The sequence below is a fragment of the Nerophis ophidion genome, linkage group LG08 (assembly GCF_033978795.1).
Source record: "Nerophis ophidion isolate RoL-2023_Sa linkage group LG08, RoL_Noph_v1.0, whole genome shotgun sequence".
NCBI lineage: Eukaryota > Metazoa > Chordata > Actinopteri > Syngnathiformes > Syngnathidae > Nerophis > Nerophis ophidion.
In genome coordinates, this window is record NC_084618.1 from 33,773,603 (window position 1) to 33,793,653 (window position 20,051).

General features: G+C 39.6%; 1 protein-coding gene across 2 annotated transcripts in view; it reads right to left on the reverse strand.

Moving 5' to 3' along the window:
* Positions 1–137: 137 nt before the first annotated feature.
* The window catches only part of si:ch211-152p11.4 (regulator of G-protein signaling 1), a 32,289-nt gene continuing 12,375 nt past the window's right edge, over positions 138–20,051 (reverse strand). Inside the window, exons 4-7 of one of the 2 annotated variants that reach the window (XR_009807817.1) lie at positions 18,943–19,076; positions 11,579–11,745; positions 643–918; positions 138–549 (exon numbers count right to left, since the gene is read on the reverse strand). Coding sequence is in view for 1 of the 2 variants with exons in the window: in XM_061908332.1 (XP_061764316.1) it covers positions 748–918; positions 11,579–11,745; positions 18,943–19,076 (472 nt within the window). In the remaining variant the exon portion in view is untranslated. Of the gene's footprint in view, positions 919–11,578; positions 11,746–18,942; positions 19,077–20,051 lie in introns of both variants that reach the window. The other variant, XM_061908332.1, reaches the window with a different exon arrangement.

Sequence of the window (20,051 nt, forward strand, 5' to 3'; positions counted from 1 at the left end):
GCGCTGATGATAAAAACGGTTGTCGCTGCAACATCAACAAAGTTACCTTAGTTTTATCCAAAGTTGTGTTTTGAAGCGGAATGGGCCGCCCCTCATTGCAATCACAGACCGTGTGACGAATGTGTGCGTCTTTCGGGTTAAGGCTCAAATGATTCATCTTTATTCACATTTGATAATGCGAAAACATTTTAATATTCACATGCGTTAACGCTTTAAGTGTTAACTTTGTATGGCTCAACAAAAGACAAGACTAGCACAGTCAAAGTAATGGCAAAGACAACTTCCAGACTTCTGCAACACTCAGGACAAACTGAAATGAATGCAAATGACGGAAGTGTAAGAAAACTAAATATAACAACTGGTAAAATAATAGTGTGGATGAATTACTTTTCTTTTGGTGGCCATTCACACAATTACCTCATTTCCACAAAGAAGGCCTGACATGTATTCGTTTTCTACCGCTTGTCCCTTTCGAGGTCGTGGGGGGTGCTGGAGCCTGTCTCAGCTGCAGTCCGGTGGAAGGCGGGGTACACCCTGGACATGTCGCCACTTAATCACAGGGCCAACACAGACAGACAATAATCATTGTGCTTGTCAAGGAATTTCGACATGAACTTGTTTAGAACTTGTACAACTGGAAACCTTTTTCTCTTAGTTTTTTCAGTTCAGTGAGACTTTACACTCTTTTGTACATTGCGGTATGCGAGCAGGCCATCATTGCCGCATGCATTCACAGTCTGTGTGAAGCTAGTCGTCCTCCTGCAGTAGGTTGAGGTAGATGGTAGACTGGAGGAAGCGGGGATAACCGTTTGTGTCCAGGAGCGAGTAAATGCGTCGCTGTGCTTGGGACAGTGACGTGAGAGTGGGAGTCTGAAGTCGCTCGATGGTCTGATGTCTGGTTAAGCAGTCCAAGTTCACCTAATGTAAGAAACGATTGGTTAAAACAAGTTAAATACAGTGGAAACGATACACCAACTCATCAAGTACAGGGGCTTTATGAATTAAGTGTGTGGACACACAAAAACCTGCCATATGCCCCTTTTCGCACCAAAGTTGAGATGTAGCAAGAGTGACCAGAAAATTTGCGGTGCCTCACGCCAACCTATGGGTCACGTATGCACATTTCTACATGCTGTAAATATTTTGGCGACACAAAGAGGTGGTTGTTTGGGCTTTGCCATTATTTGATGTAAACCATGTAACAGATCGAGGCAAGGACACAAAATCCAATTTAGTGTTATTCCAATACCAATATTTTGGGACTGGTACTAAAATTATTTTGATACTTTTTGGTACTTTTCTAAATAAAGGGGACCACAAACAATTGCATTATTGGCTTTATTTTAACAAAAAATCTTAGGGTACATTAAACAAAAGTTTCTTATTGCAAGTTTGTCTTTAAATAAAATAGTGAACATACAAGACAACTTGTCTTTTAGTAGTAAGTAATAATAATGTATTAGATTTATATCGCGCTTTCCTATTGTTAGATACTCAAAGCGCTCACAGAGCAGTGGGAACCCATCATTCATACACCTGGTGGTGGTAAGCTACATTTGTAGCCACAGCTGCCCTGGGGTAGACTGACAGAAGCGTGGCTGCCAGTAAACAAACAAACAAACAAAGTAAACAAACAAAGGCTCTTAATTAGATTGTATAACATATTGTGTCATTTTCCATTCAATTATTTTGTCAAAATTTTTAAGGACAAGTGGTAGAAAATGAATGATTCATCTACTAGTTCATTTACTGTTAAAGGCCTACTGAAACCCACTACTACCCACCACAAAGTCTGATAGTTTATATTATCAATGATGAAATATTAACATTGCAACACATGCCAATACGGCCGGTTTAGTTTACTAAATTGCAATTTTAAATTGTTTGTTTTGAAAACGACGTGTAATGATGACGTGTATGCAAGACGTCACGGGTTTTTAGGAAATATGAGCGCTGCACACACACACAGCTAAAAGTCGTCTGCTTTAACCGCATAATTACACAGTATTTTAGAGATCTGTGTTGCTGAATCTTTTGTAATTTGTTCAATTAATATTTGAGAAGTCAAAGTAGCAAGATGGAGTTGGGACGCTTTAGCCTTTAGCCACACAAACACACGGTGATTCCTTGTTTAAAATTCCTGGAGGTGAAACTTTACTATGGATCAGAGGAATGTCAACCAGCAGGTTTCGGTGAGAAAATTGTGGTAAAAAGTCGCTTCTTACCGGAGATCAGCTGAGCTTGTGCCGCCCATAAAGTTGCCGTCGACTCCCCTGAGACACTGCGCGTCAAGACACCCGTGGAGACACCCCTCCGACCATCAGGTAATATTAAACTCACTAAAACACTAGCAACACAATAGAAAGATAAGGGATTTCCCAGAATTATCCTAGTAAATCTGTTTAAAAACATCTGAATCCGTCCGTTTTTTTTGTTTTGTTTTTTTGGGGTTTTTTTTCCTAGTCCGTCACTATCAATATCCTCAAACACAAATCTTTCATCCTCGCTCAAATTAATGGGGAAATGGTCGTTTTCTCGGTCTGCATAGCAGTTTTTGTTGGAGGCTCCCATTAAAAACAATGTGAATATGTGAGGAGCCATCAAACATGTGACGTCATCGTCTGCGACTTCCGGTAGAGGCACGGCTTTTGTCTTAGCACCGAAAGTTGCAAACTTTCTCGTGGATGTTCTCTACTAAATCCTTTCAGCAAAAATATGGCAAAATCACGAAATGATCAAGTATGACACATAGAATGGACCTGCTATCCTCGTTTAAATAAGAAAATCTCATTTCAGTAGGCCTTTAATATATGCGTACTTTCTCTTTTAACATGTTCTAGCTACACTTCTGTTAACATGTAATAATAACTTATTTTTCGGTTGTTTGATACTTTACATTATTTTCGGATGATAACACAAATCTGGGTATCAATCCAACACCAAGTCATTACAGGATCATACATTGGTCATATTCAAAGTCCTCATGTGTCCAAGGACATATTTCTTGAGTTTATAAACATAATATACATTTTTAAAAAACCAAAGAAGATGTTGTGATGCCAAAAAATATCAACGTAATCATAGTAGTATCAACTAGATACGCTCTTGTACTTTAGTATCATTATGTCAGGTTAAGATCCATCAATCGCGTTTGTTTACATTTTAATGCCGGTGTGTAGTTGGGGTATTGGTACAACACTAATCCGAATTTAATTAGGGGTGTAACGGTACACAAAAATTTTGGTTCGGTACGTACCTCGGTTCAAAAGTCACGGTTCGGTTCATTTTCGGTAAAGTAAGAAAACAACAAAATATTAATTTTCATCCATCCATCTTCTTCCGCTTATCCGAGGTCGGGTCGCGGGGGCAACAGCCTAAGCAGGGAAACCCAGACTTCCCTCTCCCCAGCCACTTCGTCCAGCTCTTCCCGGGGGATCCCGAGGCGTTCCCAGGCCAGCCGGGAGACATAGTCTTCCCAACGTGTCCTGGGTCTTCCCCGTGGCCTCCTACCGGTTGGACGTGCCCTAAACACCTCCCTAGGGAGGCGTTTGGGTGGCATCCTGACCAGATGCCCGAACCACCTAATCTGGCTCCTCTCGATGTGAAGGAGCAGCGGCTTTACTTTGAGTTCCTCCCGGATGGCAGAGCTTCTCACCCTATCTCTAAGGGAGAGCCCCGCCACACGGCGGAGGAAACTCATTTCGGCCGCTTGTACCCGTGATCTTATCCTTTCGGTCATGACCCAAAGCTCATGACCATAGGTGAGGATGGGAACGTAGATTGACCGGTAAATTGAGAGCTTTGCCTTCCGGCTCAGCTCCTTCTTCACCACAACGGATCGATACAACGTCCGCATTACTGAAGACGCCGCACCGCCTGTCGATCTCACAATCCACTCTTCCCCCACTCGTGAACAAGACTCCTAGGTACTTGAACTCCTCCACTTGGGGTAGGGTCTCCTCCCCAACCCGGAGATGGCATTCCACCCTTTTCCGGGCGAGAACCATGGACTCGGACATGGAGGTGCTGATTCTCATTCCGGTCGCTTCACACTCGGCTGCGAACCGATCCAGTGAGAGCTGAAGATCCCGGTCAGATGAAGCCATCAGGACCACATCATCTCCAAAAAGCAGAGACCTAATCCTGCGGTCACCAAACCGGAACCCCTCAACGCCTTGACTGCGCCTAGAAATTCTGTCCATAAAAGTTATGAACAGAATCGGTGACAAAGGACAGCCTTGGCGGAGTCCAACCCTCACTGGAAATGTGTTCGGCTTACTGCCGGCAATGCGGACCAAGCTCTGGCACTGATCGTACAGGGAGCGGACCGCCACAATAAGACAGTCCGATACCCCATACTCTCTGAGCACTCCCCACAGAACTTCCCGAGGGACACGGTCGAATGCCTTCTCCAAGTCCACGAAGCACATGTAGACTGGTTGGGCAAACTCCCATGCACCCTCAAGAACCCTGCCGAGAGTATAGAGCTGGTCCACAGTTCCACGACCAGGACGAAAACCACACTGTTCCTCCTGAATCCGAGGTTCGACTATCCGGCGTAGCCTCCTCTCCAGTACACCTGAATAAACCTTACCGGGAAGGCTGAGGAGTGTGATCCCACGATAGTTGGAACACACCCTCCGGTCCCCCTTCTTAAAGAGAGGAACCACCACCCCGGTCTGCCAATCCAGAGGTACCGCCCCCGATGTCCACGCGATGCTGCAGAGTCTTGTCAACCAAGACAGCCCCACAGCATCCAGAGCCTTAAGGAACTCCGGGCGGACCTCATCTACCCCTGGGGCCTTGCCACCGAGGAGCTTTTTAACTACCTCAGCGACCTCAGCCCCAGAAATAGGAGAGTCCACCACAGATTCCCCAGGCACTGCTTCCTCATAGGAAGACGTGTTGGTGGGATTGAGGAGGTCTTTGAAGTACTCCCTCCACCTATCCACAACATCCGCAGTCGAGGTCAGCAGAACACCATCCGCACCATACACGGTGTTGATAGTGCACTGCTTCCCCTTCCTGAGGCGGCGGCCGGTGGTCCAGAATCGCTTCGAAGCCGTCCGGAAGTCGTTTTCCAAGGCTTCACCGAACTCCTCCCATGTCCGAGTTTTTGCCTCAGCGACCGCTGAAGCTGCACACCGCTTGGCCTGTCGGTACCTGTCCACTGCCTCCGGAGTCCTATGAGCCAAAAGGACCCGATAGGACTCCTTCTTCAGCTTGACGGCATCCCTCACCGCTGGTATCCACCAAGGGGTTTTAGGATTGCCGCCCCGACAAGCACCAACTACCTTGCGGCCACAGCTCCGATCAGCCGCCTCGACAATAGAGGTCCACATGGTCCACTCGGACTCAATGTCCAGCACCTCCCTCCAGCACCAAAAATATTAATTTTTGTTTTATTTATTTACCAAATTTGCAAGATCTTCCACCAAAAATATTTTTCTTAGTGGAATATTTGATGTGAAGTACCCGGAAACTTGGATAGGTCAATAATGCATAATAACATTGATTTTGATTCAATATTAAGTTTTGAGCAATGACAGTTTGAAATAATAAAAAAAAAAACAGCTTTGTTTTATTAGTCAACGTTGCAACTTTTTGTAAATTACATTTAGCCTTCAAGCTTTTTTATTTCACTTTTGTTTATGTTTTTGTTTATTTTAATAGTATTTTTAGAATGTGCCTTGGGCCTTTAAAACATTAGCCGTGGGCCGCAAATGGCCTCCGGGGCACACTTTTAACACCCCTGCTATAAATAATAAAAATAAAATCTGATAAATCTATGGGTAAAAAGCAGAGCCTGGCGACGCATGCGCGTTTATCCTAACTCTCTCACTCTCTGTCTCCGCCCTTCCCTCACCAATGTTGCTGCGCACAATGTTTTTGTTTTTAATCCCCCCTTAACCCTGAACGTACATTGAAAATACACGCAACCCTAACTTAAAATGACATTTGAGGCATTTAAGAAATTCCACGCGGACAGCCCCGCAAAAGAGGACATATCCGGTGAAAAGAGGAGGTATGGTCAGTCTATCGTAGCTTGGTCGCTGGTAGCATGCCGTGTGTAGTTTTTTTTTTTGATTGATTGAAACTTTTATTAGTAGATTGCACAGTACAGTACATATTCTGTACAATTGACCACTAAATAGTAACACCCGAATAAGTTTTTCAAATTGTTTAAGTCGGGGTCCACGTAAATCAATTCACGGTGCCTCGGTGTGCATTGTTTACACAACGTGCGGTGCGCTACTTAATATGTCCGCGTGAAACTCGTTCGGTACGCCTCGGAACCGAACCAGAACCCCTTTACCGAAACGGTTCAATACAAATACACGTACCATTACACCCCTACATTTAATGCTTCATATTTATGTTAATATGATATATATAAGTTGTCCATTACTTCATCAAGGCAATCATTTTACATTTCATTAGCAGTGCGCCTTATAATCCGGTGCACTGTGTGGTCCGTAAAATAAGGTAGTTGGAATAATGCGAGCGCACACTTGAGTACATCTGAAACTGTTTGTGCCTACTGTATGCTGTTTTCTTGATTTGTGCATACACCATTCTGTAGGAGAAACTCCACGCAACTTCTAATACTGTATATGAGGCCCCAATATTCAACTAGAAAGTTAATACAACCCGCTTTTGTAGATATACAATTTCAAAGCCGAAGCGGTTATTTCTATGAACAATTTGCCCGTTTATATCGACCTGTTGATGATCGGCCACCAATCACTATGTGATCAGCCAATGCTGATCAATGCCTTGGCTCAGATATTATTTTGGTCGCTTAGCTGGGAGCTAACAGTGTATTTTCATACGCAGTGTGGGGCCGCTCCCATGAATCAATAATCATCACCTCCATTCCGCAAGTAAACTACATTGTATCAAAAGTATTATCATTGGAGGATGAGGCTAAACATGTTACACACAGAGGAAAAGCAAGCAACAGCGGGCAAGCTGTAAACTTATGATGGAACATTGTTACTACAGGAAATTAACAAGTAGATTAAGTCTAGAGACAATTATATAACAGCAACTGTTAGTGTGTAGTGGCCACACTGCCAAGGGTAGTATCAGTACATCTTGTTCAGTGCAAAGTAAGCTTCACAATAAAAGTATAATCTGCATTCTACCACAGCAACTGACATGTATTATTTTGTAATTGTTATTTATTCAGATTTTAGCCACTTGTAGAAAGATTTACGTATGAATAAAAGCTTTGTTGTCATTGTAGTCAAGACATCAACCAAATTACCGCAGCACCTTTGTTAGATAAGAGTAGAAATATGATATGAAAATATGCACAATTTGAGGAAAACTATTACAATAAATTGCTTCCTTTTTTTTTCTAACCCTTTTTCTATCACCCATCATCGCTATGTCTCTAGAAAGTTATGTCAACAACCGTCCACTGTAGTCAAAGGAATTTCCAAAGTGTGAGGCACGCCCCGTGTCTTAACTAGCTGTTTGGCTTGTTAAACCTGTTAAAAATGTAATTGTATTTGGCTTTAAAGGTTTTCAGACGGTCAACAAAACTTGATCACATGAATTGTGTGCACCGTGGTACCTCGGTTTCCCGAGACCAGTGGTTCTCAACTTTTTTTCAGTGATGTACCCCCTGTGAATCTTTATTTAATTCAAGTACCGTCTAATCAGATCAAAGCATTTTTGGTTGAAAAAAAAAAGAGATAAAGAAGTAAAATACAGCACTATGTCATCAGTTTCTGATTTATTAAATTGTATAACAGTGCAAAATATTGCGCATTTGTAGTGGTCTTTCTTGAACTATTTGGAAAAAAAGATATAAAAATAACTGAAAACTTGAAAAATAAACAAGTGATTCAATTATAAATAAAGATTTCTACACATAGAAGTAATCATCAACTTAAAGTGCCCTCTTTGGGGATTGTAAAAGAGATCCATCTGGATTCATGAACTTAATTCTAAACATTTCTTCACAAAAAGAGAAATCTTTAACATCAATATTTATGGAACATGTCCTCAAAAAATCTAGCTGTCAACACTGAATATTGCATTGTTGCATTTCTTTTCACAGTTTATGAACTTACATTCATATTTTGTTGAAGTATTATTATTCAATACATATATTTATAAAGGATTTTTGAAATGTTGCTATATCTAGAATATTTTTTTAAAATCTCACGTACCCCTTGGCCTACCTTCAAGTACCCCCAGGGGTATGCCTACCCCCATTTGAAAACCACTGCCCTAGACTAAAGTTTTCACGTGCAGCAGCGTGTGGATGTTGTACCGGGGCCCCAAACTCAAGAGGACCTGTGGGCTTTTGTGAGGTTTAAAAAAAATGTTTCTGTAGTTAAGTTAGAAAAACTGTTTGTATTGAATTAATATAGCAAGTTCAATAATAAGGTTGCTTGAATCAAATTCAGAATGCTTAAGACTACCTTTTCCACCAGTTGAAAATACAAGTTGATTGGTAACTTGTTTGGTACAAACAATTTTCCTAGAAGTAAAGTTGATTTTTACCAAATCAATTTTTAGATGCATCCCAATTCAGACCTGGATGATCATAAAAATAGATAAGTAAACGTTGATAATCTATTTATTTAATTATTGTAAATAAAGTAATGCAGACAGTTCTAAAATGTGCAGCGAGCCACTTCACAGAGAGATCCTTTAATTTAGGGCACTTATGTTCCAGTTTTGCACACATTTCCATTAATTAAGTAAATTTGAGAATTAATTGAACTGTTTCTTATTACAAATGCACTATTTTTTTAAAGTTGCAAGTGATAACGACGTCCCGCTGGGGTGAGTTTTTCCTTGCCCTTATGTGGGCTCTGTACCGCAGATGTCGTTGTGGCTTGTGCAGCCCTTTGAGACACTTGTGATTTAGGGCTATATAAATAAACATTGATTGATAAACTCTTATTTAGTGAAACAAAAAAAAATAAAACTACATCAATATATATGAATTATATATGCATCAATATTTGATTTTTAATTTATTTGTAACTCCTGAATCGTAATCGTAATCCAATCGTAAGGTGCCCAAAGATTCCCACTTCTAAATTTTACTAGTTACACTTTTAAAGATGAACCTTGTTCATATGAGTTGGTTCTTCCACATCGATAGCGGCATTTACATTAACTTTGAACATTTGACTCAACACGGCCGTCATCAAAGCTCTCCTTTAAGAATTCAAACACAGCACCAGCATTTTGAAACAAGGCGAGAAGATAGGCGAAACATTTAAATATAATAAATCTATCTCGGCAGCACAGAAAAAAGTTTTTCACAAGTTTAAGTCCTGCATATAATCGCCCATAACTTTGGTGCATTCAAAGACCCTTAATTCAATTTACAAACAGAAGTGTCACTAGCTTTTAATACAGGGTGGAAACTTAACTCCCACGAGGCGCATAAAAAAAGAATATAAACATAATAATTATAATGTATTATTATTTGCATCAAGAACATATCATTCGCTATACTCATAGGAAGGGTAGAGAAAAAAACTTGACTGATTTATAATCATGTTTCTGTGAATAATGGCAGGTTATATGATTATTTAATTTCATATTCACGTCATGTTATATTGAATTTGTTATTTTTTTTGTTAAAAAAAAATTTAAACCAAATTATTCACAGCGTTTTTCTAGATATGTAGAGTATTTTTTGGATTATAAATCGCTCCGGAGTATACGTCACACCGGCCGAAAATGCATAATAAAGAAGGAAAAAAACATATATAAGTCGCATTTTTGGGGAAAATTTATTTGATAAAACCCAACACCAAGAATAGACATTTGAAAGGCAATTTAAAATAATTAAAGGCCTACTAATATAACAATATAACAAATAACTATAACATATAAAACATGTTATACGTTTACCAAACAATCTGTCATTCCTAATCGATAAATCCGATGAAAGTGAAGTGAAGTGAATTATCTTTATGTAGCGCTTTTCTCTAGTGATTCAAAGCGCTTTTACATAGTCCATCCATCCATCCATTCTCTACTGTTTATTCCCTTTTGGGGTCGCGGGGGGCGCTGGCGCCTATCTCAGCTACAGTCGGGCGGAAGGCAGGGTACACCCTGAACAAGTCGCCACCTCATCGCAGGGCCAACACAGATAGACAGACAACATTCACACTCACATTCACACACTAGGGCAAATTTAGTGTTGCCAATCAACCTATCCCCAGGTGCATGTCTTTGGAAGTGGGAGGAAGCCGGAGTACCCGGAGGGAACCTAAGCATTCACGGGGAGAACATGCAAACTCCACACAGAAAGATCCCGAGCCTGGATTTGAACCCAGGACTGCAGGACCTTCGTATTGTGAGGCAGACGCACTAAACCCACATTCCACCGTGAAGCCGCTTTTACATAGTGAAACCCAATAATCTAAGTTACATTTAAACCAGTGTGGGTGGTACTGGGAGCAGGTGGATAAAGTGTCTCGCCCAAGGTCACAACGGTAGTGACTAAGATGGCAGAAGCGGGGATCGTACCCGGAACCCTCAAGTTGCTGGCACGGCCACTCTACCAACCGAGCTGTACTGCTATACTTTCCTCGATGTCGCTTCTAAACAACTCTGCCAACTCCAAAGGTATGCGCCGCTTCCTCTTGTCGTTTTCTGCTGCTTATTTCACTACGGCCAGCTGGTAATCTGCAGGACATGATTTCCTTTTCAGTGCCATTTTTGTTCAGCCCTTCTCAGTTTTTCTAAGTTACCGCCAACGTTTAAATGATCCATTTTAATAGCTACTGCAGTAGCATATAGCATATAGCAGTTAGCATCCCATGACCCACAACGCAATTCTGCCATGACCCTCCCCCGCCGAATTCTTATTGGTTGACGTGTGTGTGACGATTGCTGACATTTTCTTCGTCTCTTCCGCGAATGAGATAAATAATATTATTTAATACTTTATGGTAATGTGTTAATATTTTCACACAAAAGTCGCTTCGGAGTATATGTCTCACCCCCGGCCAAACTATGAAAAAAACTATGATTTATAATCTGAAAAATACTTTAAAAAGTAAAACAAATCAAATTAAGGTTTTTAAAAGTGTTAAAAATGTTGTTTCAACCAAATCCATGCAATAATCAGTAAACATACTGGTTTTAAGGTGGAATGTGGGGCTCTTTAGGAATTTTGTGTATGGGGCCCCAGAATTTGGTGTTATGACACTCTTTATGTGATTTGGTTTACGACAAAAAAATGTTTTAAAAGATTGCTTTGGTTTTAATACTGCCTGGGTTATCATACAGGCACACATTGCGCCAAACAATATGTGTTTGAATCGAGTGCCCAAACAAAGAATCCCAAGCATTGGTGACTCAGTGTTTGTGTTTTTTTGTTGTTTTTAAATGTATTTAGTAGGTCTGCTAAAAAAGCCACAATGGAGCCAAAGAAAGGCAAGTGACAGTAGTTTGATAAACATATAGGTTATTTCTTTTTTTTTTTTAAACAATGCTTTGGTTTTTGTATTCATCTGACCTTTTCAAAAGGATTCCTGCCAAAAACCAAGGCACCGCTGTAGCTAGTTTTAATTTAAAAATGGGGTTTTACCTCCCGGGGGGATCCGGGTTGGATGTAGGTTGCGCAGATGTCCTTTGCCCTCCTTTGCAGACTGAAGCTAGTGGATGAGTGTCGGTACTGCTCACAGGCCAGATAAAACTGCAGATTCTCTTCACTGAACTCTGTGCGGAGGAATGCTGCAAACACTGCAACCCCAGCTGAGAGGAAGAAGAAAAAGTGATGAGAACACAGCGACGCTCGCATTCTGCGTATTTTTAAATGAGTATTGAGCAGGGATGTTTCCCATCAGGGTTTTATTCTCCCGATCATACTCAAGTAAGAGTACCGTTACTTTTGAATAATATGACCAAAGTAAAAAGAAGTCATCAAAATAATTGAGTAAAAGTAAATATTCCGTGAAAAATTTAGTAACTTGTGAGTAAGTTCTGATTTTTTAGTAGCTATTTTTTTGCCACCCGCTCAGTGGCCTTGTGGTTAGAGTGTCCGCCCCGAGATCGGTTGGTTGTGAATTCAAACCCCGGTCGAGTCATACCAAAGACTATAAAAATGGGACCCGTTACCTCCCTTCTTAGCACTCAGCATCAAGGGTTGGAATTGGGGGTTGAATCACCAAAATTATTCCTGAGCGCGTCCACCGCTGCTCCTCACCTCCCATGGTGTGTAACAAGGGGATGGGTCAAATGCAGAGGGTAATTTCACCACACCTAGTGTGTGTTTAGTGACTATCAGTGGTACATTAACTTTAACTTTTTTAATGGTTCTTAGACATGCGTAAAACATACAATTCATATACAATTTATTGCAGTATATTTTCTTCTAGGCTGATATGTGAACATTTCTACTGACACAGATGACAGCACGCAATGTTTGAAAGTAATCATTGGAGATTTGTGCTGCTTTGTCTGATGTAGTCATGTCAGCATACTTGCCAACCTTGAGACCTCCGAATTCGGGAGATGTGGGCGGGGTTGGGGTGGTGCGGGGTTGAGGTGTGGTGGATGAGGTGTACTGTATATATATATATATATATATATATATATATATATATATATATATATATATATATATATATATATATATGAATAGTGCTCGATACCGTGGTAGAGCGCAATATGTATGTGTGGGAAAAATCACAAGACTACTTCATCTCTACAGAACTGTTTCATGAGGGGTTCCCTCAATCGTCAGGAGATTTTAATGGAAGCAATCACATACAATGGTTTATATAGGGCACAGAGTGGGTAGGTACAGGCAGGCGTAGGGGCGTGGTGATTGGCTCATGTGTTACCTAGGAGGTGTTTCTGTCTGTGACGGCATGCTGATATGATTTCACTGCGCTTGTTGAGGGATGACAGGTCTGGGTGATATATAATAAACAGTTTCTCTTTCAAGCATAGGTTGCATCTTTTATTACCACTGTTGTAAGGTGTGCTGGATGCAAGAATTTGCCATGTTATGGATGTTGAATATTCATTAACATGGCAAATGTTAATGATGGTTTTATGAAGTGTTCCTGAGCTCATGTGGTGATATCCTTTACACACTGATGTCGGTTTTTGATGCAGTACCGCCTGAGGGATCAAAGGTCCGTAATATCATCGCTTACGTGCAGTGATTTCTCCAGAATCTCTGAACCTTTTGATGATTTAACGGACCGTAGATGGTAAAATCCCTAAATTCATTGCAATAGCTCGTTGAGAAATTTGGTTCTAAAACTGTTCGACCATTTGCTTACAAATTGGTGACCCTCGCACCATCCTTGTTTGTGAATTACTTAGTTTTTCATGGAATCTGCTTTTATACCCAATCATGGCACCCACCTGTTCCCAATTAGCCTGGACATCTGTGGGATGTTCCAAATAAAAGTTTGATGAGTATTCCTCAATTTTATCAGTATTTATTGCCACCTTTCCCAACTTCTTTGTCACGTGTTGCTGGCATCAAATTCTAAGGTTAATGATTATTTGCACACAAAAAAAAATGTTTAGCAGTTTGAACATCAAATATGTTGTCTTTGTAGCATATTCAACTGAATATGGGTTGAAAATTTTTTGCAAATCATTGTATTCCGTTAATATTTACATCTAACACAATTTCCCAACTCATATGGAAACGGGGTTTGTATATATATATATATATATATATATATATATATATATATATATATATAAATAAAATCCGTTCATGAATGAGTGAATTCGTTCGGCCACCGTGTTCAATGGAGAAGTCTGATCTACAAAATTTGCAGGCAGCATACCCCTTCCCCTTCGAGCTGTCCTGGATGAACTGAAATTATTTTTTCAAATCATTTAGGAACTTGCAAGCGCACTTCTTCTTCTTACTCATCGTCGTCATGTCTCTTCTTTGTTCTTCTGCTTCATCTCTGTTATGTTTTTGGACATTACTACTTGCCGTAGTTTTGAAGCAATGTATGATGGGAATCCGGATGTTATGTGTCAGTGTATTAACATGCCGGCTGGAATAAACACACCTGAGAAATAGCCCGTGCCTGCCATCTTTATGGGTTATAGATAAACCTATGGATAACGGAGACATATATAATAGTCTCCTTTTCAGGTGAGAAAGGACGCTAAAGGCAGTGCGTTTAAGGCACGCCCCCAATATTGTTGTCCGGGTGGAAATCGGGAAAAATTCGGGAGAATCATTGCCCCGGGAGAGGCACTGAAATTCTGGAGTCTCCCTGGGAAAATCGGGAGGGTTGGCAGTATGCATGTCAGACATTTTCACAGCTACATGTGAAGTTTTAGTTTTCATGCTTTTATACCTTATGTGACTGTTGGCCATACGGAGTGTGCCTCTCGTACACTAGGGGGCGATCGTGGTCATTTCAGCTTATTTAGCTGCGAATTGGAAATACAGTAGAAGAGAATGCTACATGCTAATAAGCTAGCGCTAGTAACTTTCCAGCTTCGGATGTAACAGATTACAAATTTCCACTGCTATTTGGTGTAGTTGGAAAAATGTCATGTGTTTAAATGACTCTTGTGGTTATTAGGATCATCAAAGACATACAAAGAGATCACTTTTTTTAGTCAACTAAATTGGCCCTAGGGTGTACATGTGAATGTTTGTCTGTCTATCTTCCTGGTCTCTGGCGGGCCATCCCAGGGCGCCGCCCTCATTGCCAGCCTCATCGCCATTGCGACCTCCAGCTGGCTCACCGCACAAGCGGCCATCAGGCGCCCGCATGCGTTTTCCTCAGTGGCCAGTCCATAGACGCCCTTTGCGCAAACAGCAGCGGCGCCCAGGGCTTGGGCGTGTGACCCGTGGTCGGTCGCCAGCCTTGCCTGCTGCAGCGGCGTTCCACTCGCCACCACCACTTGACTTGTCCCCGGTGGAATCGGGAACACTTGGCCTGGCGACCCACCACCAAGTCCTCCCTCCGCCTTTACACTAATCCAGACCTGGGCAAATTAAGGCCCGGGGGCCACGTGCGTCCCGTTGAGCTTTTCAATCTGGCCCGTTGGACATTCCAAAATAACTTTTTTAGATCTTTAAGATTGAAACCGTAGCTGCCATAATGATGTGCAGTGACGTTTTCAAATGACTGTAAATCTTGAACTATTCAAAGTATTTCAATGGCTGGAATCTGCGCTTTTGTATGATGTACAAGTTACCATGGTAATCTAAGTCACAGCAGCTCCGACGAGGCACCAAGCAGTGTGGGTGGGGAGCGTTTCTACAGAGTGTTTCTAGACATTTTTACAACAAAGGAGATTTCTACAACAAAGTTCTAAACCTTAGTGATATATCAGATCTATCAGATTGTAGGTGGGTTTTTTTTTAAGCCTTCGTGTTTATATTTCGCTGTGTTTTTTGAAAATATGTCAACGGACAGGGGTTGTGACGTTTATTTGTTGTCAATATTCAGTGTTTTATCATTAATAGTTAATATTGTAAATCCCACATTCTTTAATGACATGTCCATTCTGGGTTTCTCATTCAGTAAAAAAATTCTGTCATAACGTTTTTAGCATTCTATCAGACATTATTGTGAGGTTTTGTATTAGTGTTCCCAATAATCAGATATACCGGCACCCGGAAACATTTTTTTCTCTAAATTTGGCCCCCCGAGTCAAAATAATTGCCAAGGCCTGCACTAATCAGATGATTAGTATTTTATTTTCCTATATTCAAACACAGTGTTACTGTTCAAACTGTGTGTAATTTTACAGTAGCTAAAATAATTAAATATACTCGTTAAACAAAACCTCTACTTTGTTTTTAATGAATACTTAGACCTACCACGCTACTGTATTGTAATGTTGGTCATTATGGTGGTACTTGGAGAGAGGTGGTACTTGGTGAAAAAACTTTGAGAGCCATTGTTCTATTGTAATGTTTTCCATACAATATTTCTTATATGAAAGGTTTTTCTTTTTATAAAGCTAGTTAAATGTTAATTGAATTCATTTAAAAAGTCATTTCAATGGTCCACAATGTTGGCAAAACAAGTTTTCCGAGGTACAAGCTGCATCACAGAACTAATTAAACTTGTATTCAAATCCGTTATACAATTTTAATAGATGAACAGTTTGAAAAGAAAATAGTGAACATGTGCATTGTTTGATGTGTAATGTTATGTAGTTTGCTTTTGTATTGTCAGTTGTTTACAAACTATAGCACGTTTTAATCAGATTCATGGGGACGGAACATTTAATATGGCACAAAGGTGTACCAATTTCACATTAAAAGAGGGGGTCAAAAAGTGTACTTGATGCATAGTTGTTTTTTTTAAGGTTTTTTACTGTGCATTATTTGGTGTAATGACAAAAGTACCGGTGTAAACACCAATAAGAGAATTGCAATAACCTTTTATATTTTACTTTTGCTCTGGACAAGCGTACCAAAACACAATTTTTATAGTCTGTTTTCAGAGGGTTGAGTCAGAACTCGCCCTGGTGGTTTTGAAATTGTTGAAACTGACTATGTCAGATTCTAGACAAACCAGAAATCACCCTCAAAGAGAGACCCGAGAGACATGCCTCATCTAGCTTGCAGGATTAAAAATGTTTCATGCCAGAAAGCTTGAACAAGTTTTAGGTGACAAGTCTTTTAGACAGACTGTGTTACAGCTGCCATTTATAACTGCCCGTGTTTACTATCAATTCTATTAATAGACGCCCGTTCAGAGGAAGTCCTGCAGTTCGTCTGACTTTACTGCAAGGCACACAGTAAACAATGACGTCAGCAACCCTAGTAGCCTGATAAAAACGCCAGAAGCTGGAACGGACTTACCCTGCTTGACTGATAAAACATTTGCCAGTTAGAAGTTGAAAGGGTGCCAAAGGTAACAAGCTACCCTGGATACTTAAATGGGAACTACACTTTTTTGAGAATTTTACATATCATTCATAATCCTTTTTATGCATTTTAAGTCCTAAAGCAGGGGTCCCCAAACCACGGCCCGCGGGCCGGATGCGGTCCCAAGTAAAAACAAAAACAAAAAAAAAATATATATATATATATATATATATATATATATATATATATATATATATATATATATATATATATATATATATATATATATATATATATATATATATATATATATATATATATATATATATATATATATATATATATAAATTATTATCATTATTATTATTTTTTAAATTATTATTATTATTTTTTTGAATCTGCTACTCGGGAAAATCATATTGCCTAAAAATGCATTTTACCATCGATAACGTGACATGCAGCAAGTGCGCTCTTTAGTTCAATTAGTGCGCGAGGAATATATATATATATATATATATATATATATATATATATATATATATATATATATATGTGTGTGTGTGTGTGTGTGTGTGTGTGTGTATATATTAGGGGTGTGGGAAAAAATCAATTAGAATACGAATCGAATCGAATACATTGTGCAATTCAGAATCGATTCTAATTTTTTAAAAATCGATTTTGAAAAAAAAAATATACATATATATATTTTTTTATCAATCCAACAAAACAATACACAGCAATACCATAACAATGCAATCCAATTCCAAAACCAAACCTGACCCAGAAACACTCAGAAGTGCAATAAACAGAGCAATTGAAAGAAGACACAAGCACGACACGGAACAAACCAAAAGTAGTGAAACAAAAATGAATATTATCAACAACAGTATCAATATTAGTTATAATTTCAGCATAGCAATGATTAAAAATCCCTCACTGACATTATCATTAGACATTTATAAAAAATAATAAAAAAGAACAATAGTGTCACAGTGGCTTACACTTGCATCGCATCTCATAAGCTTGACAACACACTGTGTCCACTGTTTTCACAAAGATAAAATAGGTCATATTTTTGGTTCGTTTAATAGTTAAAACAATTTTACATTATTGCAATCAGTTGATAAAAGTCCTTTACAATTATAAAAGCTTTAAAAAAAAAAATCTACTACTCTGCTATTATGTCAGCAGACTGGGGTAGATCCTGCTGAAATCCTATGTATTGAATGAATACAGAATTGTTTTGAATCGGAAAAATATCGTTTTTGAATCAAGAATCGAATCGAATAAAAAAAAAAAATCGATATATTATCGAATCGTGACCCCAAGAATCGATATTCACAGCCCTAATATATATATATATGTATATATATATATATATATATATACACACAGATATATATATGCATATATATCTATATATATAAATAGATATATATGTGTGTATGTATATATGTGTGTTTACACATATATACAGTATATATATGTATACATATATACATATATGTACATGGATTTTGGTATCATCTATGTACCAAAATGGATACATGGATGATACACCAGAGGATTGGGAGAATGTCATGTGGTCAGATGAAACCAAAATAGAACTTTTTGGTATAAACTCAACTTGTTGTGTTTGAAGGAAGAAGAATACTGAGTTGCATCCCAAGAACACCACACCTACTGTGAAGCATGGGGGTGGAAACATCATGCTTTGGGGCTGTTTATCTGCTAAGGGGACAGGACGATTGTTCCATGTTAAGGAAAGAATGAATGGGGCCTTTTATCGTGAGATTTTGAGCCAAAACCTCCTTCCATCAGTGAGAGCTTTGAATGGTTGACCAAATACTTATTTTCCACCATAATTTACAAATAAATTCTTTAAAATTCCTACAATGTGAATTCCTGGATTTTTTTCCACATTCTGTCTCTCACAGTTGAAGTGTACCTGATGAAAATTACAGACCTCTAATCATTTTAAGTGGGAGAACTTGCACAATCGGTGGCTGACTAAATACTTCTTTGCCCAACTTTATAAACAACTTCATCAACTCTTGCGGCCTGGGCGTTCAAAGAATGGTGGAAATGAGGATGTCATGATGTGATCTGTGGGGAAATGCAGAACTCACTCGGACTGGCCAGCAGGGAGTCGAGGGACGTGGCCCATTTTTCCAGTTCCTCTTGGCTTATTTTGCGCTTCCTGCTGAGGCCCACCTGGCTCCACTGATGCATGAAGAGCAAATGTGACCTCCTCTCTTTGGCACTGTGGACCAGGAACATATCAGAGATTGTACAAAAGATCGGCTCTTTCAAACAAACAATAAACTATTTTCTCAACAAGGTTTTATACTGCCGATTCCAGCCTCGATATCAATACCGATCGCTTGTCCAGAGAAACAGAGATTAGAATCAGACAACCATCCATCCATTTTCTACCGCCTGTCCCTTTTGGGGTTGTGGGGGGTCGCTGGAGCCGATCTCAGCTGCATTCGAGCAGAAGGCGGTGTACACCCTGGACAAGTCGCCACCTCATCGCAGACCGATCCCTTGTATTAACTGTAAATGTTTCCATTTATTTATGGTGGGTGCTATTGTCAGTTTAATAATATCATCACAATATTCAATGTACGACTATTTTCTTTTATTACGCACCAATTTTTGACCAAATAAAAGTCAAGAGTACATATTTTCCAGACTATTAACCACTACTTTGAATGTCTGGCTAATTTTTGTATTTGTTTTGTTTTCAACAAATAGTTTTCATAGAACACTGACAGAAAGACTGAACAGGTGTGTTATTGTTTGTGCTATGGCGTCATCTTTTGGGAGAGTTCGCTCACTGCATGGGCTGCGAGTTGACAATGTACTTCCTGTTTCGTTCCTTGAATCAGATGAGAAATCAAAAGCGTTTCCGCTCAAACGGATTCTTCATTCATCACTCCAAGCAACTTTTGTAAGTTTTACAATACAAAACAATTCATATTTAAGCATGATGTTTCCACCCCTATGCACCACAGTAGGAATGGTGTTCTTGGGATGCAACTCAGTATTCTTCTTCCTTCATACATGACGAGTTCAGTTAATACCAAAAAGTTCTATTTTGGTTTCATCTGACCACATGACATTCTCCCAATCCTCTGCTGTATCATCCATGTATCCATTTTGGTATAAACTTAACTCGTTGTGTTTGGAGGAAGAAGAATACTGAGTTGCATCCCAAGAACACCACACCTACTGT